The sequence below is a fragment of the Bombus fervidus genome, chromosome 17 (assembly GCF_041682495.2).
Source record: "Bombus fervidus isolate BK054 chromosome 17, iyBomFerv1, whole genome shotgun sequence".
Lineage (NCBI taxonomy): Eukaryota > Metazoa > Arthropoda > Insecta > Hymenoptera > Apidae > Bombus > Bombus fervidus.
Genome location: NC_091533.1, coordinates 3329078 through 3346967, shown reverse-complemented (window position 1 = coordinate 3346967; position 17890 = coordinate 3329078). Strand labels below are relative to the sequence as shown.

The following is a 17890-nucleotide window of genomic DNA, read 5'->3' as shown; positions in this document are numbered from 1 at the left end:
CAACGATGCGGTGATAAAATAAAATAGTAAAATATACACGAGTAGGCTATTGATATTTATGCGAATTCGAACTTTTTATAACCGTAAGTGAACAGATGAAACCTAAGCAGAAAATCTTATTTACTAAATATCGTGAAGAGTGCTATACTTTGCATATCACATTTTTGCATATTATGTGCATTCTGTGTATCTTTACGCTTTCAAATATCCCAGAATTGCATAAATATCTGCAATCTGTACACGAATAACTTTCAAGTCACGTGGCACTACAAAGAACGAAGTAAGATATTTGAAAGCATATATGTATGTATGTTTCGATAAAAAGTAACCGAAAGCCAAACAAGATTTAGAAACCCTAACCGACGATAAATTCGAATTGAAGAAGAAAGATCGTTGACAAAAGTTAATTAAAATGGCAAAGGAGAAACGAGCAGATTCGCAAACAGATATCGTCGATTATGGGTTCTGCGAATAGGGCCCTGTTCTACGCTCGGTCACAATTTCATAAAGCCCGTCTATATAATGGTACAGGGCTCGGCCGAGCCTGCAGGGCTTCGTGCGACGCAGATTAAATGTACTTCATGTAAAATTCAACGCGACCCGCGCGCGCCTACGGCTCCGAGGCACTTTCGTTTTTAAAAACTTCCACGCAGCGACCCCCGGGAAAAATTTGTATCATGCCAATCGCCATTCCATCGAAGTCCTATTCGTGACTTGGAAAATTAGCTTGTTCGAAGGAAGGACGAAACTAAAAAAATCGCGTACTAGTACCTAGATACGAAGTGATACTCAAACCTAAATACATACATTGACTGACAATTTTTAGGACTTTTAAAGGAGAAAGGAAACTATCCTTGGGAACTATACAAAATATCGAATGTAAGTGATTAAAGACAAAGACAAATAAAGATCACGACAACGAAAAGAATCGACTGCTTATTTCAGCGTAACAAAGAATCTTGAAACCGTCGTTGTCCCTCCATTTGCGCTCCGTTTCACCTGTCATCGAATATCGGATTCTAATTCGCGTCGAATCAATCGTACGATACAGTCGTAAAACAGGGAGTTAGCGAAAAAGAAAAAGAAAAAAAAAAAAAATGGTCGTTGGCCGACGATTTCCCCTGAAGTCGACGATCCATCGATCCTCCCTCCATTCTACGATAGGATAGCTTCTTTCACGAGCATCGGCCCGTTCGTTCTTTTCGTCCCGCTAAATACCGCAGCATCGCGAAATTAAAATATTGATCGAACGGCGTCGCGAGGGAGAATACGAATTGCGGTGGATAGACGAGAGAAAGAGAGGACCAGCCGAATGTTAGCGGTGCACCGGTCGTTGGGAGAGAGGCTGGATGGTGGCGAAGGCCGCCACCGGGGGAGAGAAAAAAAGGACCAAGGGAAAAGATTGCGGTCCGGCCGAAAATTCGAATGTCAATGACTCGTCGAACCGAGCCGACGCGCCAACCTCGCTCGATATCCGGGGTTCACCGACTTCTCTTCCGTTTTTCCTCCCTTCTTCCTCTTCCTTCTTTGTTCGCGTTGCCTTCCTTTTTTCAGTTGCCTGTTTGTTCGTCATTTTATTTTCTACCCCCCTAATTGACAGAGTCGAGGTCGATCGGCCTGAACGTTACCTTTTGGGATAATCTGCGGATTCCCGTAGATGCGACCAAGGACTTTGTCGATATCTTACTGGTGAACCAGTGGAGAAACAAAATATTCGCTTCAGTCAAGAAGCGATAGATTGGGAAATTCGTAAGGTACTTGTGCGTCGAATAGAGTAAACATATTATTTGGTAGACTTTGCTGCGATTTTATCGGTAAACCGACGATGAGGCACGATGCTAGTCTCGTTCGAATATCAGTTCTCTAACTCGATAAAATAAACACAACGAATGTCTATCTCGTTTCGTTTAAGGCGAAATAACCAAATCCAAACTTGCGACTCACCGATGCCAGCAGATAGTTAAATTGCAGAATGCAAAAGCTTAAATATTCGACGTTGCAGAGAAAAACCTAGCACTTCGCGACAACTTCCCAAAAATTAAACAAGCAACGAAGCGTTTCGTGATTCACGCTATGCCTCGTTAATGTCCCTGGTCCCGCGCTAAATCGTTCTATTAATAAAGAGGTTTCCGAGACGAGACGCAGGACGATTGAGAGCTACTGGCTTTGAGGCTGAGCGATAGCGCGCGTCACGAGGACGCTTCTGCGCCAGAAATAGGCCGAAACCTCATTATTTTTATTCTTAACCATGAAATTAGCAGGCCGTAGCACACCTCCGTGTCGACGACTAGCTCGGTTTCGTGCAAACGTCCGCTGACATTCACCGATGAAGAGCCTCGCTGGAACTTTTATCGCGTTTCGACCTGGCATATCGATTCGTTATGACGTGTGCACCTCTGTGTATCGTTTTCATCCACGACTCCCACGTTTAAACACCTGAATTTTCTTCCTACGCTTTAAACTAGCCAACTTAAATGCTTGAAAATTTAACGCCATAATTTGACGCCTCCAAATCGTCAGGTTAAAGCGACGATAATGTCTCGTCTCTCGCGTTTTCCCTTTACCAATTTTTACGTGTACAAGCTTATTGCTTTCGTATGATACTAGATATTTATAGATTATTCGACTAAAACATCCTATAGGTAAACACACAGCCCATTCTGTATACATATATGTGTAAACACGCGAACCGTTTCAAAACGATATAAAACATTTCTCGCATAATTTACGACCTTAACAACACATTGTTAACGGTATATTGTGAAATAAATCTTATCCAAGTTTCCGCACTTTTTTAGAAAATATGTCAATGCTTATAAAGTGAAAAACATCGATCAAGTGTCCAGTGCTATAACAGCGTGCTAATATACGAAGTTAACAGATTTAGAAATCTAAAATTCGACATTGACAAATCCATCCGTGTCCTAACATCGTGTTCGACGTCTCGTCTCTATTTACGAAAAGAAAGAAAGAAAGAAAATATCGAAGAAATCACTCACCTGGAGCTCCTCCTTGCACTGACGTTCCTCTTCGAGACTCATCCGTTTCTCGTGTTTCTTGTAGTAACGCCTCTTGGCAGCTTGTAGGTTGAACCACGTGTACGAGAAAGACTTTACGAATGGTAGGAGGGCCTCAATGAATGGATGGAACTCATCCTGCAGGCAGAAACGGTCACAAATTGATTAGCGACGCGTTTGTCCAGTCGAATTCCGTCCGTCGAGAACGAGGGTTATCCTCGAAACCCCTTCGAGCCCAAAGGAAACACGAGCCACCGTCGATGTTTACTCTGTGCGCGCTTCACTCGAAAAAGACAACGAAAGCGTCGTGCAATCGAATTCGAACGAAAACACCACTGGGAAAATAGCTGATTGGTCGTTCGAATTCTGTTTAGGTGCGCGATTATTCGTAGCTCTATTCCTTAGGACTCTTGGTGGATTTAAAGAATAGTAACAGCAATAGTGATGGATTTGCAATTGTATTCTTTTTAAGTATTTTTCTTTTTCATTTTTTTTTTTTTTTTTTTTTTTTATTTTTTTGTAGAATTGTTGAGAAACGAGTATCCGTATGATTGGAAGCCAAGTTAGAGTGGATCATAGGGATTAGTCTCGTAAAAAAGGTGTCCTCTCGTTCTCGGATGAAATGGTTTATAAGCTTCGATGTTATTTGTATATAATCGTGCAAGGATGGTGCAAATTTTTGAACTAGCTTTCATGCGATTCAATTCGATTCATAGTGGTCTCGAACGTTCAATCTCGTTTAATACCTAGAACCCGATCCGACAAAACTACCATGCAGCGAAGATTTGAAAAATAAAAACTTTCAGTGAAAAAGCTGAAGTAGACAAATTGTTCGAATTCTTATTCGAACGAAAGATAAGAGAGAGGAAAAAGTCGCGGACATCCTGAGGAAACCTGGCCCTTATCTGCACTTCGAACTGTTCCGGAATGAAGACACGGCCGAACCTTCGTTTCCGGTTGACGGGGCGACAGGGAGAACCGGGAAAAGAGGGAGATCGATTATTGGTGGAGAGATCGACGGCGTTTGCCTTTGTCAGGCAAATGCGATTTCTCGTATAGAATCCCGCGATTCACGCTTCAAGAGGATGTAAACATCGTTCTAGAGAGATGAATTTTCCACGACTTTTCCACCGAGATGAAAACCCTGCTCGATGGAATATTTGTCGGCAGAACAATATCGCGTACCTGCAATCTCATCTTCTACTCTTTAGACATATTCTTGCGCACGAGAAAGGATCTTATTGAACGATAGGAATTTGCATGTTGATTGAGTGGTACGCTAATGACGTGTGGTTGAAAAATTGTTGGAATGTAACATAGAGGGAGATATAATTTAAGATCGATAAGGAAAAGTTGAAATTTTACAGATAAAATATGATCTATGTATAACCAGTCTGTCATTACGTAAAAGAAACATGATAAATAGTTTTACGCGCATTATTTACTGAACATTAACGAGACAACACGTCTGTCTGTATATTTTAGTAACATTTCGAAAATAACTTTAGTAATTTTTTCGAAATATGAGTCATTCCACGATCACATTGATCATCTCTATGAATTAATAAAAAATCGAGTTTGTCAATTTGCCCTCTGACAAACCCTGAATATCTTCCATTAAGAAATGCTTGTTGTAAAATTTTGAATCATAAAGACAATATCCTTCGTTTCAAATTCTTATCTACCAGGCTTCTTAAAACGATCAACGATCGTAAGAAATCTCGGTCATACTTTGGAACTTTCGTAAAATTAACCTACCATTGGTATGCTCTGATTCAGAAGTCTAATCCGATGAAAATAGGTAAACGGAAGAGGAAGGCACAAGCATAAATCGAAAAGAACACGCTACAGTTTATCCCGAGTTATCGTCCGTGCTATCGCGGCTCACCGATAAAGAATACGAAACCGCAGAATCGAAACTACGCGACGATGCGATACGTCGGAGGAAAGGCGAAGGGACGAGGAAGAACACGAGGCTAGCCTTTGGAACAAGCGTCAAACGACACGAACCATCGAGTATTCGCAAGCACTGCGGCTGCTGTGGCACACTACCGTCTGTCTGTCCCTCCTGCAGTCCGGCTGTCAGAAGCACCGATTTTCGCAATAACAACCGTCAGGCTCGTAATACTCCTCCGCCACCCTGTCGCAGATTGATCGTGGCCTCATCTGCACCACCTCTCCGACGACTTTCTTCTCCTCCTCCTTTCACCTGGGATCAACGAACCGACCTTATGGTCAATTTCAATCTCTTTGTTTCTTTCTATCTTTGAACTTATTTGGTGGATGTTCTTCTCGCAAGATTTTTTTTTTCCAACTATCTTGAGGAGGTCTCTTCCTGGTTGCGTCTCGTTAGCATGCTCGAGCAAGCAGAGAGGTAAAGGGTTTCTCCTTCGTTGTCTGCGTTCTCTCGAGGATTTATTGGCTTCCTCGAGGGAGACGATGTCTAGCGGGAGAAGCTTCAATCTTCCAATGGGTTTCTGCTGCGGGAAAACGGACCATGGTTTTGCGGTGGTTTGATCGGTCTCGAGTTCGGGACGATCGGTGGCGACTAATAAGGGAATTCGATCGTGGCTAACGATTCTTTGTATTTTTCATCTGCGCTGCTCAAAACAATCGGAACAAGAATCGAATCGGAATTCATCAGAAACAAAAGGTAGTATGAACCGGTTCTATTACACCCGCCGACCGAATAAAAACGAACAATTATTAAAAATAAAGTAAGTATAGAAATAAGGAACGACCCGAAGACCTGAAAACGATCCTCCGGTTGTTTCAAGCAGTGTATCTCTCCTGTAGGCCAATTTTGTGGCTAAACAAAACGCTTAATTCTAGCAAGTTTCATAGCACGTTGTTGTCATAAATCGTATCATACAAAGTAACTCGAAACTCGCAATACGTTGTTTTTACGTTTCTCCCTTTTGCAATATGCTACCCTCGGATACTTAAATTCTCAAGGTAATCTACTTCCTTCTCAAATAAAATTTCCTTCGATCCATAAGTTTTGTACCGAAGACTGGAAGAAAAATCGGAATATGTAACCCGTGGAAGAACAGAGGAAGATTTTCGCGTCGCAAGCCCGCTTTGTCACCGAATCTCGCCTGTCCGCGCGCCCTCGCGTCTATCTATAAGACACGTCGTTATTTTCGGAACGCGAACGAAAATCAAAGACATTAAGGAGGCGCACGGTGACGCTGTACGCGTCGTCATCGCGGAAAAGACCGGGGCAGGGCAAGGACGCGGGCGAAGGGGACGTCAACGTGCGATTTGCCCGGGTTTCTCGGGGGTTGATGAACCGCACGGATACATTTCGCGAGAACGAACGCCGAGGATCCAACGTTTCGATGTCGAATATCTTTCTCGGTGAAACGGTCCTTTCGATCGATCTGAAAAAATTTTCAAATTGTAAAAAAAAAGTAAAAACTTTGGAATTTGTGGAATAGCTAATAGAGTATTTAAAACGATGATATTGAATTGAAACAACGATATCATTAATCATAAGATTTAAGATCATTTTGAATTTGTGAATTAGTCAGCAATTAATAAATAATAGATTTGCAGTTAAATGTTATTAACAAATTTATATTTGTCTAGATATGTAAAAACTTCTAACCTCGATGAAAGTATTACTCTAAGTAATTAAGGAATGATCGATCAACGCTTCGTTTAGGGGATGATCGATCGATGACGTAAAATGATAAACTACGAACTAATTGGTGGTAATTTATTAGAGCAAGTGTGAAGGTTTAGAAATGTCTAGAACAATTCGTGGAATATATTCTACCGAAGATGATGAAAATAAAGTTAAATAAAGATGCATCGCACGCAGTGTCTGGACTTCTATAACGCGAAATGGATCCAAGAAACCGGGTTCCGAAGGGTGGAGAGGGATCTGGGCGAGCGCACGTGTCGCGGGAAACTTCTATTTGTATGGCGAGTTTTGGTGCGTAGTTGTCGGTAATAAATCGACGCGGATTCTGCGCGTCTGCGCTTGTTTATCGCGACGCATCGACGTGGAATACGTTTCTTCTACGATCTTTAGCCACGCCAACGTCGAAAAATATAAGCAGTCGTTCTCGCTTCCATTAAAAAACAGGACACCAGAAATCCTATACGAGAACATCTATCGAACAGACAGAATCAAAAAACAAACAGATTGCTATCCGATAAAAATTAATTGAAAAATAAAATCAAATTCCTAATATTAAGAAGATAAAAAAGTCACGATTGAAGGTTTCGAAATTGAACGACCAGTTATGTCATTGCACCGTTGCGCTGTAGTGCCTACTAACTCAACCAGTTAACCACGATCGAGACCCAATATGGGGATCGGTTTTCTATCACGAAACCATTCCAAATGCTTGAAAGCCACCGACGCCCGAGTAACCTCTCAAATACTTACAAGAACTACGCGTTCAGACCACTTTGAAAAACCGACAAGCCAATCAGCCCGCGCAGAGAATCAAAGATTCTCGCTAGAAACGATTCACCCGACGAACGACACGTTGCTTTCTAGCGACCACGAGATCAGCTGATCCTCCTCCAAGGAGCCAATCAGTCTGGAGTTGATCACCGACGCGCTTCTATCACCGTGATGACCGATCCTTTAAATATATCGAGTCGATACCGAACGACACTGATCCACTCCGGTTGCCTACCAAACCACCGTCGCTTCACTGATGTACCCTCCTCGAATCCACGAAAACCGTTCGATCGTAATTCCACGATCGAGATCGATAGAGCCAATGCGAGAACGATTTACGGAACACGATTCGCCGTGAACGGAGAACAAAAATGGCGAGGCAGAGAACGAGAACGCGCGCGAACGTTGAGAAACGAAACGAGAATCGTCAGAGCACGGATTGCGGTTGATCGCGAATTCACCGTGCGAGGGAGAAACGTAGGAAGAACCGTCGACGCCGGAACGACGGGTACGACGTCGGTCGTCGCGACGACACTGAGACGCCGGTCGTCGAGACGCGCGTATCTAGACGCGCGCCGAAGGCACCGCGCGGCGGCCAGGTACGGCACCCCAAACAGTTATTAATAGCCTCTGTCCTAGCTTACTAGATTTGCCCTCGAACCGACGCAACTTCCCCTCCCTCCCCACCCATCCTCAGCCTCCACACTCCTCCCGCCGTTCTGTGCTACACTTCGGCTCTTCCCCTTAGATCCCCTCCGCCTACCGAGTTTCCCATCCCCCGACGCCCCTCTTCCACGCTTTGCATCTCTTGCTCTCCCTCTCTCTCTCTCTCTCTCTCTCTCTCTCTCTCTCTCACACGCACGCACACACACACTCTCTTTTCCTGTCTTTCTATCGCGATCCTTTTGCCACTTTGCTGGGTCGTAGCTACGATCTTCCTTTTCTCGATTTTTTAAAAGGTTTTCGCCCTTTGTGATCCTACATCGAACTAGACTCGAGATTCTATTTTCCATGATTTATTTTTTTTTTTTTTTTTGTTTAGTGTTAACTCTGTCGCGGCCATAGTTATCTTACGAAATATATGTTTAGAATTAAGTAGAATGTTACTCTAATTAGAGAGACGAGTCATAAAATAGCAGGGAAATTTTAGCACATTCGTATTGTATAATTCTAACGCTCTCGTCTGTAGATGCAAAAAGGTTAATTTTATATCCGAAGCAAATATCATACGTATATTGGGTTCAGTAGTCCGCAGATTTGCGATTTGAAATTAAAATCGGAATTAAAATTAATCCTTGATAGTCGTACGCTCTGCCTTAATTGTATTCGTTCTTCGATCCACGGATACGATTCCTTATTACAAGGCAAGGCATCGAGGAACGCAATTGAAGATTTCAATTTGACATTTCGAAATAAAATGGTAATAATAATATTTATCCGTTTCGTATTAAAAGAAAAAGGGTTTTAATGGTAATTTACGAGAAAAATGTCTATGTTCGATCGGCGAGGATAAAAATTTACACTGCGACAGCAGGCGCTAGTGTCTAACGAGGGACGTCCCGCGGGACGATGGGCAAATTGCGTGAAACTCGAGGAAGAAGGCCGGGCAAAATTGATTCTTGCCACGTTCCAATTCCCCGCGGAGCTTCCTGTCCTAGCCGCCGCCGCTTTCCGCGTCAATAAACCCGCGAAAAAACAATGGAACTGATTTTTGGAAGCGCTAAAAATAGTAGGCGCACCGAGAAGCCCGATTCCGCGAAAATTTTTCTCTAACTCTTCCGAAAGGCGTGCACCGACTGCCGAATCAGAAGATACCAAAAACAGATAAAAACGAACAAAATACTTTGGATATCGTGCAAATCTCCTAAAAATTAATCCGTTTGAATTTTCACGAATTTCTTAGAAAGACGATAAACGATGAACGAAAAATTAACTTGTAAGATTCTTTTTTAACGATAAGTACGAAAGAAATATCAAAGACTTAAACAAGTCATGACACGATCGCTGTATCTTGTTCAAAAATCTCTACTCTCTCACCCTCTTACAAAATATATTAGATCGTCCCAAAAGTTTCTTTCGCTTTCTAAGGAAATAATAGATGCACAACATCTTTTGTTTTATATTATTTTATTAAATTATGTATAATCAATTTTGTTCTATTTGAACAAAATGCATTCATTATTTTCTTATAAAACGAAAAAAACTTTTGGGTCAACCTAATACAAAATATAATCCTACCTAACTTGCCATCCTCGAAAACACAACCATCCTAATACTAAGACCAATACTTTTATCTAAATTTACAAACAAGAGAAGCTAGATCAGGCTTATAATTCCAAAACCACGGTAAATCCTTTATCCACGAAACTATATTCAAAACTTTCCATAACCTAACGCAAAAACTTTAGCAACCTCAGCACCCTTAGGGATGAAACGATCAAACGCACTCGAAGAAATGCGTGCAACTACCCCTCTGAAACGACTTCCTTGAAATACAAGGACGCAGTTCTTGTCAGAAGGAGTTAAAGGTCCGCAGTAAGAAACCAACGGACGTTTCACGTTGGTAGGTGCATGTTGTCGCCGGGTCGCGTGGCTTGTAACCGGGAGGACCAGCAAAAGAGCAGAGTTGAGAGGAAAAAGACGTGCAGAGGGTGGCGATCGATAGCCAAACTCCTCGTCTGTACGTAAGATGGACTTCCTCCTTCCTCTACACTACCGTTCAAAAGTTTCTGGACACTTATTTACTTTTGTTAGGCAACTATAGATTATAATCGAACTACGGCGATATTATCATTAAACTACGAATGTTTCGAACCGCCCAATAGCTAAACCGATCGACACAGTCAATATCGATTATTTGATTTTTGAAAAATTGAAGATTTACACAAGCTCATATTCCGATATTAACATGAAGAAACTTTCAAAATATAAAATCGATCTCAGTTTGGTCGAATACTTATGAACGGCAGTGTACCCTCTAGCTCTTCTCCTTTTTCCTCTTTTTCTCGCAAGCAGATAAGAAGACACGCGTTATGCATGGACTCTGACTCGCTTTCGCGATTCCTGATACTGGAAACTGCCGTTTGCAACGAGTAGCCGATATTTGCGCGAGATAAGACGGATTGCCTGAGAGCCGGTAGTAAAACGGAAAGAGGGCAACCCTTTGATCAGTGGAAGCGACTGTTGTCGGATGGGAAAATCCTTGGCTTTTGAGGTTGTTGAACAAGTTGGATTTTCACAGGTGCTACGGTTGAGGTGGTTGTAGAGAATTCCTAGGTTTTCAAGTGGGTTAGGATGGTTTCGTCTAATAGTCAGAGCGTTTGATGACGGAGTTAAGCTTTCAAGAAAAAGGTTTATTCGAGATAGATTTCGATATTTTGTGGACGATATTTGGTAGTTTAGAAAAAGTTATACCGATCCCTTTCTATCTCGAAGCAAGAACGCTTTAACAAATTACCGTATAAGAAGAAGAAAGTTAGCAAAAGATAAAAAAGATCATTCCTCGGAATTCGTTGCTTCGACATAACCAGATGATAATGCTCACATTCTAACGAAGAAGTTTAAGAGTGTCGATATTCAGACAGATCTCTGGATAGATCACCGAACAATTAAATGTTAATTTAATATTGATATTAAAAGATTGGAATTGATTGACTTGGCTTTCGAACGACTTCGTTTATTGAATGATTTCCACCAAATCAAGATGCTCGAAGAAACGTGTTCGTTACGTGACAAGCGATTTCCTCGTAGATTTCCTCTGTGATTCGCACGAGTGATACACACGATGCAACGTATCAAGCCGCATACCACCCAAAGTAAATATCGTGTTCGCCACACTAATGATTGTTCTAAGTTTGCTGGAGACGAGCACGCGGAAAACGAACCTTCTCCGGTTATATCCACGCGACGTTTCTCCGCCAAAGTGGGCTACGAGATTTCCATTGTCACCGCAAAAGGGTTCGCAAACTCTCTACGAAACTCGCTGGTCAAACCATTAGCGATTGAGTGATTGAGAAACAGGTGTTTAAGAGGTTTCAGTGATTCTAGTCGGACATAGAAATGCGTAGATTTTCCTTTATGTCTTTCTACGTTCCGCCATTTATACAGACAAAAATTAACCGTACTAGGTATTCAACATTTTAAAAAATATGTGTGTCATAATAATATGTATTGTTTCATTTCGATACTTTTGAAATATCTGAAAAAGTTACGGTAAAAAAACAAAGATAATGTAATTGGGGACCTAAAGGTTAAGAATTCTATGCTCCACCATTCTGCAACCAAACATTACTTAGAAAGCATCCCCATAAACTTCTAAATGAAACGTAATATTCCCTAGCGAGCTGAACATAAATTCATTCTCGCAAACATAAAACGAATAATAAATGGAAAACTCTGAGAATCAAGGAGATCATTCCCTACTGTCGCTAAAAAAGAAGAGCGAGATCAAACTCGAAGGGCAAACTATACAACTACGGCACGACGTAAACGGATAAAAGCAAATGCAATCTAAATATAAAAAATCAGAGTGGACATAGAGAGCATGTGACGCGGAGTCGAGTAGTCGCGTTACGTAAGAACCGTGATTATCGGGTATAAATAGGCGTTTCCTTACATAATTACAACGTTTCACGCGCCACGAAAACGAAAGCCGCATTGCTGAAAATCAGCTGACGAGAAGAGGCATCGAGAACGAAACCGAACGACGATCGGGATATGACAGGCACGAATATGGATCGCGTGTGCGCCACACGATCCAGTATGTGTTTATACGCGCGGAAGCTATTTACGCGTCGCGACGCTTCGCATCGCGTTGCATCTAACCATTTCTACCCTTATTGCGACGGTTACGAACTTCACCCTATCGATTAAACCTATCCCACGGCAATTTCTTTCCTAGTTCCTGCACTTTTTCCATCTTCCTGACTTTCATGTCCTAACTTTGCTTCTGTTTTAACAAACAGAAGAACCTTTAACTTTCCTGTAAGAAAAACTTTGACGTAAAATCGAAACGATAAATCACTCGTATCGGCAACGATACCTCCGTATCCTTCTTGAGCTTAAAACCTCTTTAACGACGAACAAACGCGATTAGGGCAAAAAGGACCGAAAGAATGTAACAAACTTAAACTTTGAGTTTAAACTTCGAGATAGCGAAGAACGATTACGTAATTTTCAGATAGCTCGTGTCAGACAGATTCGTCACGTTTTTCTCCGCTCGATGGAAGACGATATTCGATCTATTCGATGAAACGCAGGTTCACGATGCACTTGTTCGACGAGTGAATCACAGACACAACGAATTTCTGCGAAAACCACCGAAATCGCGAACTCTCCAAGCAAAACACTCGTGTTTACGTCTGTCCGCGAACGATCAGGAGAAGGAACTCGACGCTGGTGCACGCGAGTCGCACGTGTTCTCCCGTCTTTCAACCCTTTCTTCTAATTCTCGTCCCTCGCCGACGAAAACAAGAGCAAACTGAAATAACCTTCGATACTGTCTAAAACAGAGCTCTCCTACAGATAAGACGAAGAATTAAGGAACATTACAAACTAGTATTTTTCCACTGAAGAGGAACAAAGATATCGGAGAAACGACAAAACATTCGAAAGAACGATCCTTCGTTCTAAACACGAGATCGTGACTTTCAAACATTGCTACGACTATTCGCTCATTCCAAACAAAACTCCACCAAAATCACTCACGGGAATAACGGACACGGTCTCACCAAAGAACGCGGTATTGGGAAGCGTGAAAGCATGGCACATTCAACTTAATCAAATAAAAGCGTGAGCGTGGCACAGCGCGTCAGGCATATCCCCCGAGCATCATATCAATCGTCAACCGAATAGAAAGCACAACTAAGCGAAAAGAAAGCTCGTAAAACTTTCTAAAGGAGCACTCTGTTTACGAATGTCCGATCCGGCAAATAGACGCGACAAACGAGATATGTATGTATATTGAAGATATTTTTGAAGGCACCTGTCCTACGGAAGGGGCCTGCAGGTAAGTCGAGACATCCGGTTCCACCATGCAGCTCCTCAGTGTGTCCGGGATGAACATGAGTAGCTGGGACGTCGGCTGTGGTACAGGCTGAAGCCGGCTCGCAGCGCGCTCCTCTAGCGAGCCTGTGCTCGCCAGTAGCGTCGTCCCGACGCCGCGCGACGCCGACGATCGCCGCCGTGGGACGCTGGTGCTCCAGCTGGTCGGCCAGCCGCTCCGCGTCCACGGAAAGTACGTGGTCTGGACCAGCTTTCCGCTGTCTCGACTACACCTCGACTACGTTCCAACTAGGTCGGAAGACAACGGGATTCTTCAAAGAAATCGAGGCTTGCGAGATCTTCGAAAGGTCGAATCGCGAACCGCTATTCTTTGAGATGGTCCAGATACCAGTGAACTCGGTGAACGGTCTTTCTCTGGGTTTCTGTGGCGGAAGTGGTGTTGGTCGAGCCGTCTCCGCCGTTAGACAGCCGGCACCGTGGTGCTCGAGGCAACCACCAGGTGTTTTCTTCTGTTGGCCGCGCGCGACCGCGCAATTACTCGTGTCGTACTCGATGTCGTCCCTTTGCGCAGATAATGAACCGATCTTGTTCACAGTGTCGCTGTAGTTGTGATTGTTGTTGATATTGATGACGATAATGATGTTGTTGTTGTTGTTGTTGTTGTTGTTGTTGTTGTCGTCGCAGTCGTTGCAGTTAGTGTCGTTGGTTATCTGGCTGTTGTTACTGAACCGTCGGCTGTCGGGTGGTGGTGGAACACCGCACCCAGGCACACGCATCCTATCTAACCACGAGCCACAACTCCTAACTCTCGACTTTAGGCCCTCTCTGTATTCTCTCGTGGCACGCAAGACACGGGGCTCGCTCGTTTGCTCTCTCTCTCGCTGTCCTTCTATCCCTCTCTACCCCCTTTGCTCCGGTTCCCTCCACCTACCCAGCCTTCTATGTATATCTTTCTCTATTCGTTTCAGTTCGCTATGATACCCTCTCTTTCTCTCCTCGTTTCTTTCCTCCGTTTACCCCTCTCGCAACCTCCCCACCTCTTCTTCGTCGCCCTACCCTTCTCCCTCTGCTTGCAGTCTCTCCCTCTCTCGCGACGCTCTCTCCCTTCCGTTGCGAACAGGCCGGCTAACCCTTACGGACCGTCTATTCGTCTCTCCTCCTCTCTATTCTCCCTCCCGTTTCTTCTCTTTTACTCTTCGCTTCGAAGGGGTTGAACGATTACTCGAATCTTTTTCTCGTAGTCCACCTTTATCTTCGATTTTGCCTCTTACTCGATTCGTATATGTCGTTTTCTTGATTTGACACGTTTTCTGTTTCGTTTTTTCTTGCGAATAAAAGCGTCGAAGAAGAGACGAGAGGAACTACGAGACACGACGTGCGAGAGGATAACGCCGAAGAGGATGACGTCGAGGTGCACGAATACGGACGCTCCTCTCTCTCTTCCTCGGCTCCCTGTAGGTTCCCGTTCCCGATCGGGAGGACGCCAGGTCCCAGACTACGCCGACTCCGAGCCACCGGCGCTGCGTCGGCGTCGGCGTCGGCGTAAAAAGTTACGGCTCGAGCGCAAGCTCGCCGGGAGCGCGCCGCGACGCGCCGCGAGGACGCCTCGACGAGTCCGCACGCTGCGAATAAGTGGGGAGAGGCCACCACGAAAAACAAAGAGGAGAATCGGTGATCCAACAGAGAGGAGAGATCGACATCACACACCCCATCCCACCCGATCCCACAGAGAGGGAAGAGGGAGGAAGATATCGCGAGAAGGAGAGGGAACAGCTGATTTCGTGTAAGGAAGGGAGAAGAGGGTGTCGGATAAACAAGGGGAGAGTGGTAGTAAAAGAAGAAGAATTAGAGCGCAAGCTGATAAATAGAAAGGGAGACGACAAATTGAAGGAGGGAAACCGGAAGTGGTAGAAGGTTGAGTTTAGAAGAAGGTCTGCAACAATCGAGTCGAACACGAAACAAATAATTTAATGGGGGACAAAAAAATAAACCCGAATATTTACGTATTTGTTTGAGAAAATAGTTAAGTAGGAAAAGTTCATCTATTTCATGACGACATTTATGACAGAATATTTGGCGAAATAAAATAACGGAAGTTATGTAAAATAAGTCTATGCTGTTAAGTAATCTACCGTAGAAAAAAATACGAATTACATTCACGAATAAAAAGAGAGATATATCGAAGAAACCAGAGCAACTCTAGCACGGAACTACATTTAATCAAACTCAGATTAGAGCAAACTTGCCGAAGTAGCTAGGAATATTTACCGAAGAAAGTAGCGAAACATCGTCAAGTAGAATGAACCTATCCAGTCAGACCACCAAACCTCACAATTTCAACTCATACATATATCAGCAAATAATCATAGAGAAACAAGTTTTAATCCTTTAAGAACCAATGTTTCGTTAACGTGACATTTCATTTGCAATATTTTTTTAGTTATCTTAGCCTATTAAATTCTGTTTTCGAACATTATAGTTGCGAAAATGAATTCTAAAGAATAATCTAATATTCTTTCATTACTGTTCCTTCTTCTAGGTAAATTTTATAATTTTTATATGATAAACGATTTTTCTTTCTGCCGTGGAGATCTTTCTTAGGTCGCCAATCTATCTGTATTGATAAGATGTTGCGTTCGCACAACTTTTACCTACTACTTTTCGTCTCAATCTTTAATGAATTGATTAAATCGTGGAATTTAACAGAGATCGAAATGAAAAATCGAAAGAAACAAGGTTGAATCGAAAGAGAGAAGGAGAGAGGGGAAGTGAGAAAGAGAAGGAAAGACAGAGTAAGGGGAAGCGAAGGATGAACAAGTAGGAGAAGCTCAGAAGACCCGTAATTCGTAAGCCTCTATTTATCCGGCTCGTTTTCGTTTCTACCTGCCTCTTCCTCGGCACTCTTCTTTGCCAGCTATCTACAGCCACCTCTATGCAGCCAGTCCTCTCTTTCTCTGCGTCTCTCTGCGCCGTGTATTTTTGGGCGCTCGTTAGGATTTAGCGCTGTGGGACTCGAAGGTCTCCTCTAGCCATAGCTCCTCCCCTTTCTCCGTGATCAACATGGAGAACGGAGGGTGTTTCGAGAGGATCAACGTTAACTAATACCCTGGTTACACCATATAGAGGCAGAAACGACGCCCCCGCGCGATACGAAAGTTTGTCAACAATCTTCCACCCGCGCCACCCCTCAAAAATAGCGACGGCTGGAACGCGGTAATCTCAAAATCGCGGCCAAAGCGAAACGAGATTACGTGCCCCCTTAAAACTACCCTCGCCCAACGCAGAGGAAAAGTTCGTAACTAGTCGCGAGACGACACGGCTTAAAACTTTCGTCTGACTACAGGAGGATTCGGAGGCTGGCCTCTCGTTCACCAGCTTTTGCGGAGATCGTTTTAGCTTTTGGCTGGTTGCAAGATCGTCCATCTACTTTTTACGATTCTTCACGAGGGAAAACTTTATTTTTCTCCATTTTTCGATTCTCCGAGTTCGATTTCTCTATGATCTTTCTTTTCTAAAATATTCTTCGTTCAACTCGACGATAATCGTTTGATGTCGATAACATTGGAAGACAAATGACGCATCTTATTTATTATTCTTCATTTTATATTAATCTTATCGAAGATACTCGCTGATCACTAGCGATGCAGATTTTATGAAAGTTTGTGTCAATTGTTAACCGTTAATTGTTACGTCCAGAAACGACGTCACTTTTACCGTCGCGTGGCGAAGGAAGAAGCGATCGAACCGCGCGAGGAGATCGCCGGTTGGTGGCCGGAAAACTCGCGAACTGCTACTGGTGAATGGTATCGGCGAGCGACTGAGCTCCATCGGGGCACCCTTCCCCGTAGAAAGAGGAGGCCGCCGCCGCGAACGTGATGGATTCCACGGTTCGAAGGGGCCCTCGTTCCTTGCTCAACGTGTTGCAGGCTTCAAGGCGCTTTTCGGAAAACGGTACGATCTTCTGGCGATAAGTTTTCAAATTAAAGAGATTTAAATTGTTATATAGCTCAACTTAACAAATTCGTCTTTAGAAGTATCAAAAACCTTAGAAATTTAACTAATAAATATTTTTGACGTAAAACGTAATTAATAACATAAATATTGAATATTGTCTATATTGTCTATATGTAAGCTTAGAAATATAAAGCCTATAGGTCAACACAGTTGATGCAAAATAATTAGCGATGAATAGCAAATAAGTAGTCTAATATCTGATACTATTTCCGAAAATCAGACTTATATGTGTTTACACTTAAAATAACAAAACTGAAAATCGATACGATACTCTTAGAATTTCATAAATACAAACTTATTACTAAATAATATTTCTTTTTTACAATTACATTACTACATAATAATACATATATTATTATTACTATTATTTAAATAATATTATACACTAGGAGGGCTTAATCTTTTGGATGCTGGAGGTACGGGACGATGTACGACC

General features: G+C 42.9%; 1 protein-coding gene across 9 annotated transcripts in view; it reads right to left on the bottom strand.

Annotated features, from left to right (window-relative positions):
- Nfi (Nuclear factor I) overlaps positions 1 to 13552 on the bottom strand; it is a 61933-nt gene extending 48381 nt beyond the window's left edge. For 7 of the 9 annotated variants that reach the window (XM_072020642.2, XM_072020644.2, XM_072020645.2 and 4 more), the window contains exons 1-2: positions 13421 to 13552; positions 3000 to 3155 (exon numbers count right to left, since the gene is read on the bottom strand). In XM_072020642.2, the coding sequence (XP_071876743.1) occupies positions 3000 to 3155; positions 13421 to 13501 (237 nt within the window). In that variant the 5' untranslated portion in view covers positions 13502 to 13552. Of the gene's footprint in view, positions 1 to 2999; positions 3156 to 5027; positions 5498 to 7416; positions 7957 to 13420 lie in introns of those variants that run through there. The other 2 variants (XM_072020646.1, XM_072020647.1) reach the window with 2 other exon arrangements.
- Between the last annotated feature and the right edge of the window lie 4338 nt (positions 13553 to 17890).